At 37.4% G+C, this 15670-nt stretch overlaps 1 protein-coding gene across 16 annotated transcripts in view; it reads right to left on the reverse strand.

Annotated features, from left to right (window-relative positions):
• The window catches only part of USH2A (usherin), a 1013951-nt gene that overhangs the window by 431451 nt on the left and 566830 nt on the right, over positions 1-15670 (reverse strand). For all 16 annotated transcript variants that reach the window (XM_055581875.1, XM_055581867.1, XM_055581860.1 and 13 more), the window contains 2 exons: positions 10085-10244; positions 8565-8736 (listed from right to left, as the gene is read on the reverse strand). In XM_055581875.1, coding sequence (XP_055437850.1) covers positions 8565-8736; positions 10085-10244 — 332 coding nt within the window. The remainder of the gene's footprint in view (positions 1-8564; positions 8737-10084; positions 10245-15670) is intronic.

The following is a 15670-nucleotide window of genomic DNA, read 5'->3' on the forward strand; positions in this document are numbered from 1 at the left end:
TAAATGAATCAGAGAGGATAAAAGAAAAACAAATTAAAAGAAATGAAGACAATCTCAGAGACCTCCAGGACAATATTAAATGCTACAACATTTGAATCATAGGGGTCCCAGAAGAAGAAGACAAAAAGAAAGACCATGAGAAAATACTTGAGGAGATAATAGTTGAAAACTTCCCTAAAATGGGGAAGGAAATAATCACCCAAGTCCAAGAAACCCAGAGAGTCCAAAACAGGATAAACCCAAGGAGAAACACCCCAAGACACATAGTAATCAAATTAACAAAGATCAAACACAAAGAACAAATATTAAAAGCAGCAAGGGAAAAACAACAAATAACACACAAGGGAATACCCATAAGGATAACAGCTGATCTTTCAATAGAAACTCTTCAAGCCAGGAGGGAATGGCAAGACATACTTAAAATGATGAAAGAAAATAACCTACAGCCCAGATTATTGTACCCAGCAAGTATCTCATTCAAGTATGAAGGAGAAATCAAAAGCTTTTCAGACAAGCAAAAGCTGAGAGAATTCTGCACCACCAAACCAGCTCTCCGACAAATACTAAAGGATATTCTCTAGACAGGAAACACAAAAACGGTGTATAAATTCGAACCCAAAACAATAAAGTAAATGGCAACGGGATCATACTTATCAGTAATTACCTTAAATGTAAAATGGTTGAATGCCCCAACCAAAAGACAAAGACTGGCTGAATGGATACAAAAACGAGACCCCTACATATGTTGTCTACAAGAGACCCACCTCAAAACAGGGGACACATACCGACTGAAAGTGAAGGGCTGGAAAAAGATTTTCCATGCAAATAGGGACTAAAAGAAAGCAGGAGTAGCAATACTCATATCAGATAAAATAGACTTTAAAACAAAGACTGTGAAAAGAGACAAAGATGGTCACTACATAATGATCAAAGGATCAATCCAAGAAGAAGATATAACAATTATAAATATGTATGCACCCAACACGGGAGCACCGCAGTACGTAAGACAAATGCTAACAAGTATGAAAGGAGAAATTAACAATAACACAATAATAGTGGGAGACTTTAATACCCCACTCACACCTATGGATAGATCAACTAAACAGAAAATTAACAAGGAAACACAAACTTTAAATGATACAATAGACCAGTTAGACCTAATTGATATCTATAGGACATTTCATCCCAAAACAATGAATTTCACCTTTTTCTCAAGCACACATGGAACCTTCTCCAGGATAGATCACATCCTGGGCCATAAAACTAGCCTTGGTAAATTCAAAAAAATAGAAATCATTCCAAGCATCTTTTCTGACCACAATACAGTAAGATTAGATCTCAATTACAAGAGAAAAACTATTAAAAATTCCAACATATGGAGGCTGAACAACACGCTGCTGAATAACCAACAAATCACAGAAGAAATGAAAAAAGAAATCAAAATGTGCATAGAAACGAATGAAAATGAAAACACAACAACCCAAAACCTGTGGGACACGGTAAAAGCAGTCCTAAGGGGAAAGTTCATAGCAATACAGGCACACCTCAAGAAACAAGAAAAAAGTCAAATAAATAACCTAACTCTACACCTAAAGCAACTAGAAAAGGAAGAAATGAAGAACCCCAGGGTTAGTAGAAGGAAAGAAATCTTAAAACTTAGAGCAGAATTAAATGCAAAAGAAACAAAAGAGATCATAGCAAAAATCAACAACACCAAAAGCTGGTTTTTTAAAAGGATAAATAAAATCGACAAACCATTAGCCAGACTCATCAGGAAACAAAGGGAGAAAAATCAAATCAATAAAATTAGAAATGAAAATGGAGAGATCAGAACAGACAACACAGAAATACAAAGGATCATAAGAGAGTACTATCACCAATATATGCCAATAAAATAGACAACGTGGAAGAAATGGGCAAATTCTTAGAAAAGTACAACTTTCCAAAACTCGATCAGGAAGAAATAGAAAATCTTAACAGACCCATCACAAGCACGGAAATTGAAACTGTAATCAAAAATCTTCCAGCAAACAAAAGCCCAGGTCCAGACGGTTTCACAGCTGAATTCTACCAAAAATTTAGAGAAGAGCTAACACCTATCCTGCTCAAACTCTTCCAGAAAATTGCAGAGGATGGTAAACTTCCAAACTCATTCTATGAGGCCACCATCACCCTAATACCAAAACCTGACAAAGATCCCACAAAAAAAGAAAACTACAGGCCAATATCACTGATGAACATAGATGCAAAAATCCTTAACAAAATTCTAGCAATCAGAATCCAACAACACATTAAAAAGATCATACACCATGACCAAGTGGGCTTTATCCTAGGGATGCAAGGATTCTTCAATATCCGCAAATCAATCAATGTAATACACCACATTAACAAATTGAAAAATAAAAACCATATGATTATCTCAATAGATGCAGAGAAAGCCTTTGACAAAATTCAACATCCATTTATGATAAAGACTCTCCAGAAAGCAAGAATAGAAGGACCATACCTCAACATAATAAAAGCTATATATGACAAACCCACAGCAAACATTATCCTCAATGGTGAAAAATTGAAAGCATTTCCTCTAAAGTCAGGAACAAGACAAGGGTGCCCACTTTCACCATTACTATTCAACATAGTTTTGGAAGTTTTGGCCACAGCAATCAGAGCAGAAAAAGAAATAAAAGGAATCCAAATTGGAAAAGAAGAAGTAAAGCTCTCACTGTTTGCAGATGACATGATCCTCTACATAGAAAACCCTAAAGACTCCACCAGAAAATTACTAGAACTAATCAATGACTATAGTAAAGTTGCAGGATATAAAATCAACACACAGAAATCCCTTGCATTCCTATACACTAATAATGAGAAAACAGAAAGAGAAATTAAGGAAACAATTCCATTCACCATTGCAACGGAAAGAATAAAATACTTAGGAATATATCTACCTAAAGAAACTAAAGACCTATATATAGAAAACTATAAAACACTGGTGAAAGAAATCAAAGAGGACACTAACAGATGGAGAAATATACCATGTTCATGGATTGGAAGAATCAATATAGTGAACATGAGTATACTACCCAAAGCAATCTATAGATTCAATGCAATCCCTATCAAGCTACCAACAGCATTCTTCACAGAGCTAGAACAAATAATTTCACAATTTGTATGGAAATACAAAAAACCTCGAATAGCCAAAGCGAGCTTGAGAAAGAAGAATGGAACTGGAGGAATCAACCTACCTGACTTCAGGCTCTACTACAAAGCCACAGTTATCAAGACAGTATGGTACTGGCACAAAGACAGAAATATAGATCAATGGAACAAAATAGAAAGCCCAGAGATAAATCCACGCACATATGGACACCTTATCTTTGACAAAGGAGGCAAGAATATACAATGGATTAAAGACAATCTCTTTAACAAGTGGTGCTGGGAAAACTGGTCAACCACTTGTAAAAGAATGAAACTAGAACACTTTCTAACACCATACACAAAAATAAACTCAAAATGGATTAAAGATCTAAATGTAAGACCAGAAACTATAAAACTCCTAGAGGAGAACATAGGCAAAACACTCTCTGACATAAATCACAGCAGGATCCTCTATGACCCACCTCCCAGAATATTGGAAATAAAAGCAAAAATAAACAAATGGGACCTAATTAACCTTAAAAACTTCTGCACATCAAAGGAAACTATTAGCAAGGTGAAAAGACAGCCTTCAGAATGGGAGAAGATAATAGCAAATGAAGCAACTGACAAACAACTAATCTCGAGAATATACAAGCAACTCCTACAGTTCAACTCCAGAAAAATAAATGACCCAATCAAAAAATGGGCCAAAGAACTAAATAGACATTTCTCCAAAGAAGACATACAGATGGCTAACAAACACATGAAAAGATGCTCAACATCACTCATTATCAGAGAAATGCAAATCAAAACCACTATGAGGTACCATTTCACACCAGTCAGAATGGCTGCGATCCAAAAGTCTACAAGTAATAAATGCTGGAGAGGGTGTAGAGAAAAGGGAACCCTCTTCCACTGTTGGTGGGAATGCAAACTAGTACAGCCACTATGGAGAACAGTGTGGAGATTCCTTAAAAAACTGCAAATAGAACTGCCTTATGATTCAGCAATCCCACTGCTGGGCATACACACTGAGGAAACCAGAAGGGAAAGAGACATGTGTACCCCAATGTTCATCGCAGCACTGTTTATAATAGCCAGGACATGGAAGCAACCTAGATGTCCATCAGCAGATGAATGGATAAGAAAGCAGTGGTACATATACACAATGGAGTATTACTCAGCCATTAAAAAGAATACATTTGAATCAGTTCTAATGAGGTGGATGAAACTGGAGCCTATTATACAGAGTGAAGTAAGCCAGAAAGAAAAACACCGATACAGTATACTAACGCATATATATGGAATTTAGAAAGATGGTAACAATAACCCTGTGTACGAGACAGTAAAAGAGACACTGATATATAGAACAGTCTTATGGACTCTGTGAGAGAGGGAGAGGGTGGGAAGATTTGGGAAAATGGCATTGAAACATGTAAAATATCATGTATGAAACGAGTTGCCAGTCCAGGTTCGATGCACGATACTGGATGCTTGGGGCTGGTGCACTGGGACGACCCAGAGGGATGGAATGGGGAGGGAGGAGGGAGGAGGGTTCAGGATGGGGAACACATGTATACCTGTGGCGGATTCATTTTGATATTTGGCAAAACTAATATAATTATGTAAAGTTTAAAAACAAAATAAAATTTAAAAATAAATAAATAAATTGAACAGTCATACTACTACCCTGCAATGAAGAATATCCAGTCCCAATAGGAGATTCAACTTTGGTACAATAAAATGCATAACTAATACAAGTGTATCAATTATTTTTGAAATTATGAATATTAAGAACATCCAAAACTAGCATTTTCTTTTACAACAGTTTGTTTTCAGGTAAGTAGGGTCTGATAATGTTAAGAATGTAGCATATTTTAACATATGAAGGAAAAGAAAAAGGCCATGTTATCTAGAAATGATCTTTTGAAAATTTAAAGCTCATCATCTCTAAGAATCTGTCCAGGAAATATATTGAACACAAACTTCATCAAGAGGCAAATGTCTAGTAGTAATATGACTTATCAAACCATATATACCTTGATACCTGCCTGTCTTACTAGCCTCCTTATTTAATTGCTGGCTTACAATTTTTACTAGGAATTATGACACTTTGTAATACCATTTGTTAAATGCAGCAAAATATTATGCTATTTCTTCTAGGACAAAGAGCATATATTTGGAAACATGCAGTCCCTAACTCTGACATTTTACAGCAAGTTACTTGATTCATATCAGGTCTCAGATTCTCTGTGAAATAAATATTCTCAGTGTTCATTCATTCATTCAAGGATCAATCATGAGCTTCGTTTCCAGATACTATGCTTAATTCTGCAGACAGAACTTTTAAATATGCAGTCTCTACCCCTTTGGATTTTGTAATATAACATTAAAAAGCCTAAGATCATGGCATCCTGTCCCATCACTTCATGGCAAATCAAAGTGGGGGAAAGTGGAAACAGTGACAGATTTTATTTTCCCGGGCTCCAAAATCACTGTGGGTGGTGACTGTAGCCATGAAATTAAAAGATGCTTGCTCCTTGGAAGGAAAGCTGTGGCAATCCTAGAGAACATATTAAATTATGACCTAACTTTTCTGTCAAATGACCATATAGTCAAAGCTATGGTTTTTCCAAACCTTTGGAAAAGTCATATACAGATGTGAGAGTTGGACCATAAAGAAGGCTAAGTGCCAAAGAATTGATGCTTTCAAAATATGGTGCTGGAGAAGACTCTTGAGAGTCCCTTGCACAGCAAAGAGATAAAACCAGTCAATCCTAAAGGAAGGGCTTCCCTGATAGCTCTGTTGGTAAAGAATCCGCCTACAATGCAGGAGACCCTGGTTCTATTCATGGGTAAGGAAGATTCACTGGAGAAGGAATAAGCTACCCACTCCAGTATTCTAGTGCTTTCCTTGTGGATCAGCTGGTAAAGAATCCCCCCACAATATGGGAGACCTAGGTTTGATCTCTGGGTTGGGAAGATCCCCTGGAGAAGGGAAAGGCTACCCACTCTAGTATTCTGGCCTGGAGAATTCCATGGACTGTATAGTCCGTGGGGTCACAAAGAGTTAGACACCAATCAGACAGGACTGAGTGACTTTCACTTTCAATCTTAAAGGAATTCAATTCTGAATATTCATTGGAAGGACTGACACTGAAGCTGAAGCTCCAATACTTTGGCCACCTGATGCGAAACTCATTGGAAAAGACCTTGGGAAAGGGATGAGGGCAGGAGAAGTGGGTGACAGAGGTTGAAATGGTTGGATAGGATCACCGACTCAATGGATACGAGCTTGAGCAAACTCCAGGAGATAGTGGGGGACAGGGAAGCCTGGCATGCTGCGGTCCATGGAATCACAAAGAGTCAGACACAACTTAGCGACTGAACAACAACAGGGAAAACTACACGAAACCACATGAAGTAACATACCTGCTCCAGTCTGGAGTAAATCATATGGAACCCGCATGTATTTTTCTCTAATGCCTGCCTAAATGCTTTATATCTGTATGTTTTGTTTCCTAGTCCTCAGTCAATATGCTAAGATTATCTACAAAGGCAGCTCCACTTGGCTGAGAACCTGATCTCCATCTATTAATCTAATGACTTTGAAAGCCAGTTATCCTGTTGAAAGCGTGAAATATACACAAGTTCCTCAATTAACCAAGATGAACCTAAAATGTTCTGGTTCATTTAATTTACCTGTTAACAGAGTTAAAGTAAAAAACCTTTTAGTTGAATACTTTTTGAAAATACGTCAGTGTATATTCTGCCCTAAAAACACAGTGAAATCAAAAATAATATGAGCAAATTTACTTTCCTAACAAGACTTAGGGCAAAGACTCTTGCATCTTTATGACATCTTGCATCGACATTATTCAGTGGCTGACAGGTCTCCTTTGACTTCACAGAATATTATTTGGGGTCAACTTTTTAGCATCATAGAATTTTAGGGCTCAAAGATACATTAAAAATCACTTAATTCAAAGTCCTAATTTTAGGCTTGAAGAACATAAGACTCAGTGCAATTAAGTGAATTTTTCAGGTCATTCAGTTAGTGGCAAATCTGAATTAATATTCAAGAAAGTGGACTCCCAATCTAATTGTATTTATTTTTCAAGGTATTACAGACTTATAAAACATAGGAGATTCAGGTGGGTCTTCATTTACTGTGCAAAATATCCTAAAAATTGTCTGTGTTTCATACTCTTGGCCTCCTTCTAATAAAAGCCAAGAGTAACACAATTTCTGTTTAATTTTGGTTGTTTCTAAGCAACAGGGGCTTTTCTTATTTTGATATCACCACTGTTTTGAAGTGATGTGGATTTCTGTATTAGCTTTTGAAAATCAAGTTAATACACTTCTTATATCTTGGGCGAAAAAGCTAAGAAATTAAATTGCTGATTCAGAAACCCATCTGTGTGCTGAACACCTAGGCGCATGGAGACAGTTCTGAAAAGAATTTTTAACATTGTCTGATTGCCCTTGTTATGTGGTGTCAGGTCAGACAGTTAGCAACAGTTCAATGTAGTTTATTTTCTCGTGGTATAATATTTAGAGCATTCAAGAGCATGTTAAGTAAAATGAATGCATACACAGTGTCTACATAAATGTAAATTTATTCATAATCAAGAGCAGAATATTTTCTATGGCATTTATCAAAGCAAATATCCTTATATAGGTATTGCTATAAAATGAAGAGTGTGTTTAAAACAAATAGGGACAATCTCATGTTTATATTCAGTTATTTTCAGATATGCTATTAAACTTAAAAAAGATTATATTTCATCAAAAAAACAAAGGAAACTACTGAGTATAAATTCCACAGTAATATCAAGGTCTTTTAAAAGATCTTTGTGTAAAAGTACTATTTTGCATTAAAAAAAATGCTATTGCCTGTCTAAACTATGTTGATTCTAGGGTTTTATTAAGTGACTGTTATTTTGAGATAGAAATGTAATGTAAACCAGAATATAATAACAATCAAGAATATTTGAGGGTCATTTAAATCTTAATTTAAAAATATAAGACCTACATGTTCATACCATGCATTGCTTTTTGAATGAATACAAGCCCCATCAGGAAATAGCCCTAGTAATCCAAGCATTTTCTGAAAAACCCTCAACAATTATAACATTCTACAAATAATAAAAAAAGAAATAATTTCTGATAACCCCAAATTAGATTTGGAAAAATCTCCTGTTTCAGATGGTTATTCTATCATTTTGCATAACAAAATATAAATATGTAGGTATTAGATCAGAAATATTTTCACTTTGCATGTGAAGCGAGTTTTCAGTGTAAATAGCAATACAAGAGATTTTTGGTTTTTTTTAGAGTGAGAGATGGAGAGAAGATGAGACAAAAGGGAAGCAGCAAGGAGAGTGATGAGGACAGACAAAGTGATAAAAATAAAGCAAACTTACTGCCAGTTTGATGAGATATTTATTACCAGGTAAAAGGTACTGCAGAGTGTGATCCTGAAAAAGTTCTGTGCTGTTATAGATGACATCCCAAACTGTAAAATCATGTGTGTGATTTGAAATATATAACATATAGCGCTCCAGAATTCCATTTACTTTTCTTGGTTGTTTCCACCTGGGAATAAAAAAAAATAGCATTATAATCATCATACATTCAAGTCAAATCTGAAATGTGCAGGATTTTTTAAAGACACATACGAGCTTGGATTTATGCCATTGTAAAGAAACACACTGAGAGCTCAACAGTAATTCACTTAAAAAATACCAAGTAGTAATTAGATGTCTATTCTGAATGGTACAGAAATAAGACATAGTGCCTGCTTTCTAGTTATTTATCATCTTAATTAGCTAATAATACAAAAAATGTAGGAGTGAGTGCTTGATTTTGAACTCAGGCCGTGGAACAACAATTGGGAGAAGGAGAATGTCTGAGAACTTCTGAGAAATGAGAGGGAAAGATAATAGTATAATTTTCATGTCACAGAAAGATGCAGCAATCTAACACAGAGTTTCAGTATGCAACTATTGAAGAAAAGTTGAGATTGGAAAGGCTGAAGTAAGGAGCAAATTAAGATTCCTGGAATGAAGTGACACACTACCTGGATACATAAGATCATATCCTTGATGGACTGGAATTGGTAGCCAGAAGGGAAACTAGAGGGTATTCCAGATGAGGGCTAAAAAGTGTCAGGGGGAATGTGTAGCACAAGGTGTGGAACAGACAGAAATTGGTAAATCGTGAAATACTTAGAGTAGAGGGAAATTTTTTAAGGTATATAAAGTGGGCTCAGCTTGGGACACAGTGAAAGCCAACAGGGGAGTTTACACTTGGAACAATGGGATATGAAATCCCAGTGTTTGTCAGCTTGAATGAGCATCATAGTATCTTCAATTCAAACTCTTTCACTGGTGAGAAAACCAAGATGAAGAGTGATTAATGTAAACAAGTACTAACTAGTGGGAACAGAGGTCTTTTAAGCTTCAGTGAAGTACTGCAATATACCTTGTACCTCACATATTAAGAAATGGATAATAATCGGTATTATCAAAAATTATCTGAACATGCCAGTATATGAAAGCATCTCTCTGACTTCAACTTCAGGGGAGCAAGACAGTCCTATTTTATAATCAAAAAGAAAAAATAAATTATGCTATTCCAAATTATTGCAAATAATGCCTCACATAAAAAAAAAGCCCAGGGCAGTCATGTAAGTGGTCAGTTTTTTCCTTTTTGAAGTTTGCACAGAATCTATGTACATGTGTGGCTCAGCTTGATTGCATAAAGACAAAATGGAAATTAAGTTGGCAAATGATAATCAAAGATTCCCAGAACCACTGAACTAATCACTTCTGTGCATTTAATCACAATAAAATTAATTTTATGTCACAAACCCTTCCCTTGATTGAACTCACTGGGATTCTTGCATGAACCAGTGTGTGATAGGGACGATGTCTCTACTTACTGAATGTGTACAGTTCTAGAATCCAGGACAGTCAGAATTGGGGGATCCACGTGTTCTGGTGGCAGCTGTGTGGTGGACAGTATGACCAGGGAACTGTTTGTACATCCCACATGTGTGCAAGCACTGAGCAGAAATTGGTGGGGTGTAAATGCTGCTAAATCTGTGGGGGGAACAAGAATTTATTTACTATCATTCTTGTTATTCAGGAGATTTCACTTATCCTCTACTTTCTTACATCTTAGAACTATTAAAGTAAAGCTTAAAATAAACATCAATAGCCATACAAATCAATAGCAATAAAATATAGGCTGTTTTATCCTTTAAATATACTTATTTTTAAATAGACAAGTGTCAGTCAAACTCGGTTTAACTTTTCCTTTTAACAATTTGACTGTTTTCTTGGTTGTCTGTGACCAGGTAAATCATTTTCTGAGTTTAGAGTTAGTTCAAGGGCTCTGTTAAAAAATAAATGAGACATTTAAATTATTTTTAAAGTATATTTGAAGACAACAGGTCTAGTTTTTGGAATGCAAATATATAGCTTATAACAGTGACTTTGCTCTTGTAATTCCTTTTGTTGAATTTTTTCTTCTTCTATCCACCCGACAAACTGCGTGTTATTTGACCTTCAAATTGTCCAGGCTCGGTGCAAATGCCAATTTCCTTTTTAAGATTTCACCAGCATACTATGCTATGACCCTTGGCAGAAGGTGGAGCTATTATTCTCTCCTTTGTCTCTCAGAGTTTTGCACACACTTTTGGCATAACACAACACTGTGTCGTAATGATTTATTTCCATGACTATCTGATCCATTAGACTGAACACTATAAAGGAAGCAATGGTGCTATATTCATTTTACATCCTCAGTATCTAGTACATTGCCTGTACACTGTAGGTCTGAATATATGTTTGGATAAATGAAGAAACAATTAACTAATGACATGATCTAGATATAGTAGAGCTAGGTATGAAAGATGATAAAAGAGAACTGGGCTAGTACTCTATCCAGTAACACTCTCCCTCCTCTGAACTTCTTTAGTACTTTATATCTATCTGGCTCTCTGAAAGTGAAAGTTGCTGAGTCATGACCGACTTTTTGCGACCACATGAACTATACAGTCCATGGAGTTCTCCAGGCCAGAATACAGGAGTTGGTGGCCGTTCCCTTTTCCAGGGGATCTTCCCAACCCAGGGATCAAACCCAGGTCTCCCTCATTGCAGGTGGATTCTTTATCAGCTGAACCACAAGGGAAGCCCAAGAATACTGGAGTGGACAGCCTATCCCTTCTCCAGCAGATCTTCCTGACCCAGGAATAGAACCAGGGTCTCCTGCATTGCACGTAGCTTCTTTACCAGCTGAGCTATCAGGGAAGCCCATCTGTCTCTCTAAAAGAAACTATATTCACTTGCATTAAAAGAAGCAAATCTGTAATTTACTAATTCAATTCTGAAATATCCCAAACACTTTATTTAGAAAGGTATTCAATAATCATTTTGTTGACTGAATCTAAGCAAAGTTCAGTCAACTTTACCAAGATTTAAACATGTCACATTTTCATACTGCTAGAAATAATCATTATTTTCAGGAATATTTTTGAAATAAGGTAGTTACAATGTACGCAACACATTTTCTTTAAAGATCATTAACCTTGAACCATTACAATTTCATGTATAAAAGATGAATGAAATGCAACCTAATTCAGGGAAATAGATTTTGCATTGCACTGATAGCAAAAGTAAACTGGAAAGAGAACACTTTGATTTTCATGCAAAGTATAATCAATTGGTTAAACATGTAGGTCATCAGAATAAAGGCAAAAAAAAAATTTTTACACTAAAAATAGCTACTCTAGAACAAAAGGTGATTACCAAGAAGAGACTTAGAATGCTTTTGATTAAACTTGTTTGCTTCACAACTTTATCTTACAGGTCCTTGATGGTACCAAGTTGAGGCTGGAGGCAACACAGGCAATGGAGCAGGGGCCGGGGGGTAGGGGTGGTCAGAAGATAAGTTATAAGAATACTTTGAAGTTGGTATTAAAACAGCATGGCCTTGCCAGAGACTTCTGAGAAATGGCAGGAACAGCTACACTGTGTGTGCACAAGTCAGATAGAATTGAGGTACTTTCACTTGGAAAAACATTCTATGAAACTTATAAAGTTAAAAATCATGATAATAATGGCCTCAGAGGCTATCCAGAGAGTAACTATCATTTACTGTGGGAAAACTTCATGCAAAAAAACACATCCTACTAGCAGGTCCAACCCAACTCCTGGGTTGGTCAAAAGGTTCATTTAGGTTTTTTGTAATATCTTAAGGAAAACTCTGAATGAACATTTTGGCCAACCCAGTGCAATGTGTAATATGCTAACATATTATATCTCTCATTTCCCTGTTTTTGTCATCTTTTCCTTCTGATTCTCAAGAGCTTAGTGACTGCAGCCTTTCATCCCTCCCATCTGTCTGAATTCCTTACATTTCTGAGAAAAGGAAGCTGGGGATTTGACTTAAAAGCCAGTTGCAGGAGCAAAACCAAGGAGGAAACAGAACCTAGAGGAAAGAGGGAATCCCTGATGGGTTAAGTACTACTAGGGAAAAGCTGTTATATTTGAACATAAGAATACAACTATTTTCTCTGAAAACATACCCCAGCAGGAAACTGCTTTCCATGGGGCTGATTCCAAGTGACTTTGGAATATTTTACATGAGAATGTCTCCTAGCCATACCAAAGTGTCTTGGTCAGCTGCAAACCAGACTGGATGCTATGATGATCTTTTGCCAGTGAACTCTTTGTGGTGGGCAGTTCTTGCTTTCTTACATTCTAGCTTGTTGAGGCAGGGATTTGGTTACCTACTTGGCAATTGGTTAAGAAGTCGTAGCATTCAATGGCGGCCCAAGACATATTTGTATGTGTTTGCTGGCACAGACTTGCATATCCAAGTAGTCCTTAATTATCCTGAGCTGGTAGGGTCAGAAGGCATCATCATAGTATCACATTATCAAGTGTCTTCTTATCACAGAATGCCCCATTCTTCTTTACACTACAGTCTACATGCTTTGAGGGTGACCTTGATCATAGAACTCCTAAACTCACCTAGAATACCTGCTTCGAATGGGAGTATCTTTCTGTATTAGTTCTAGGATTACTCTCTGTGCCTGGATTCTACTCTGACAAAATATGCTCCTCCATAGGTTGGGAAGCATCCATGTATATGATGGTCAGGACTGAGGGAGACCAGGATGAAGAGGTGAGCAAATAGGGTCATGTCGCTAGAGAAAGCCAGTATGGCTCGTGACCCAGGCCTGAAGTAGAAGATGCCAACTCTTATCAAGTCCTCCACTCATAGCTGAGATTTACTTCAAGACTATTTCAGGCAATAAGAAATTTATGGATGAGAAAGTTGTTGCATTTTAGGAGTTTAGCATGGCTTTAAATTGAACATTGACTAGGGTCTAAGGCTGCTGCTGCTAAGTTGCTTCAGTTGTGTCCAACTCTGTGTGACCCCATAGACGGCAGCCCACCAGGCTCCCCCGTCCCTGGGATTCTCCAGGCAAGAACACTGGAGTGGGTTGCCATTTCCTTCTCCAATGCATGCAAGTGAAAAGTGAAAGTGAAGTCGCTCAGTCATGCCCAACTCTTAGTGACCGCATGGACTGCAGCCTACCAAGCTCCTCCGTCCATGGGATTTTCCAGGCAAGAGTACTGGAGTGGGTTGCCATTGCCATCTCCAGGGTTTAAGGCTATCTGTACATAAAGTATGAAAAGTGCCAAAAGTGCCACAGAAAACATAGAACAGAGAAAGAAGCAAGAGTGCGCAGTAATTTTAAAGGCTAGAGTCAGGGATGTGAACTAAGTTTGCTGTCATGATCATTTTGATATATATATGAGTAAAGTCATAAGGCTGTACACCTTAAACTCAATTATTGCATGTCAGTTATATGTCAATAAAACTGAAAGGAAAAGAAAAAAAGCATGAGTCAGCGGAGGCCACAGCAGCAAGATGACATTTTGAGCAAATGCCTGGAATGAATGAGAGTAACAGCTGTGGAACTAAGCAAAGGACTATTTCAGGACAGGGAACAAGCTAAGCAAAGACTTGGAAGGGGGAACATGACTACCATGAACATGGCAAGAAGGCTAGGGAGGCTAGAGCAGAGCAAATGAAGCAGAAAGAAGTAAGAGATGGCATCAGAAAATCAATAAGGGGGAGACGGTATGAGTGTTGTATGTCTCTACATGGATTTGGAGTTTTAATCTGAGAGAATCTAGTTAGAAAGCTGAGAGGGTTTTGAACAGAGTAGTTGCATGGTCAGAAATGGATCTCATGAACATCACTCTTCAATTTTAGACAGCTTTATTATACGTCTTGGAGAAGATCATCTTGGGTTGAATACCTGGAGTGACTTATTATCTTCATGAATTTCAATGTCCAAATCTCTTCCCAAATTTGGGAAGTTCTCAGCTCTAATTTCTTTTGATAAGTTTTTTGCTCTTTTCTCTGTCTCTTCCATTTCTGGGGTTCTGTGATGTAGAAACTGGTTCTGTTAATGGCATCTCATAATTCATGTAAGTTTTCTTCACTCTCTTTCATTCGTTTTGCTTCTCTGACTAGATGATTTCAAATGACATGTCTTCTAGTTCACAAATTCTTCTGCTTGGTTGAGTCTGTTCTTATATCTCTTTACTGAATTTTTTCATTGTCCTTATGTTCTTTGACTCAAGGATGTCTATTTGTTCTTTTAAACAATTTCTATTTCTTTGTTGAACTTCCCATTTTGTTTATGCATTGTTTTTCTAACTTTATTTAGTTGTCTATCTTCGTTTTCTTGTAGTACAGTGTGTTTCCTTAATAGGATAAGCCTGAACTCTTTGTCAGACAGTTCATAGACACTGGTTTTCCTTGGTGGTGTCTTATTTCCTTAATTATCATGATCCTTATGAATCATAGTGTCTGTATATTCAAGGAAGTAGTTGACTACCGTGACTATCTGGACTGGTTTTATCCACTGGGTAAGTCTTGAAACCAGTTTTACGGGTGCAGGCCTGGCATTTGAGCCTATGGTAATGGCCCTTGGACCTGTATCTATGTGCACTGACAAGGACCCTGAGTACAGGGGGCATAAGCAGTCCAGGTGCATGGACTACTGGGTGGGCCCCGCATCTGCATATTTAGTGTTCGGTCCAGTACTTGGATGTTCCAGGAACCTGGTATTGTGAGCATTGACCTGGAACCTGAGGACATGAGGGCTGGCTTAGAGTTAGAACAAGACTGGACTTGTAACTATAGGAGTCAGCCTGTGACCTGAAGCCTCAGGAACTGAATTGTAGGCTGTGTCTGTGGGAACTGGCCATGCACATGGCTAGGCCAAGGACCTGGGTGTGTGTGTATGAGCTAGAATTAAAGCTAGGGTTGCAGAGGCTGGGCCTGGTACACAGGAGCTACTTGGGACCACTGGAGCTGGCCAACAAAGGAGGCAAGAATACACCATGGAGAAAAGACAGTCTCCCCAATAAGTGGTGGTAGAAAAACTGGACAGTTACATGTAAGAGAAGAAATTAGAACATTCTCTAACATAATACTG

The sequence above is a fragment of the Bubalus kerabau genome, chromosome 5, assembly GCF_029407905.1.
Source record: "Bubalus kerabau isolate K-KA32 ecotype Philippines breed swamp buffalo chromosome 5, PCC_UOA_SB_1v2, whole genome shotgun sequence".
NCBI classification, from domain to species: Eukaryota; Metazoa; Chordata; class Mammalia; order Artiodactyla; family Bovidae; genus Bubalus; species Bubalus kerabau.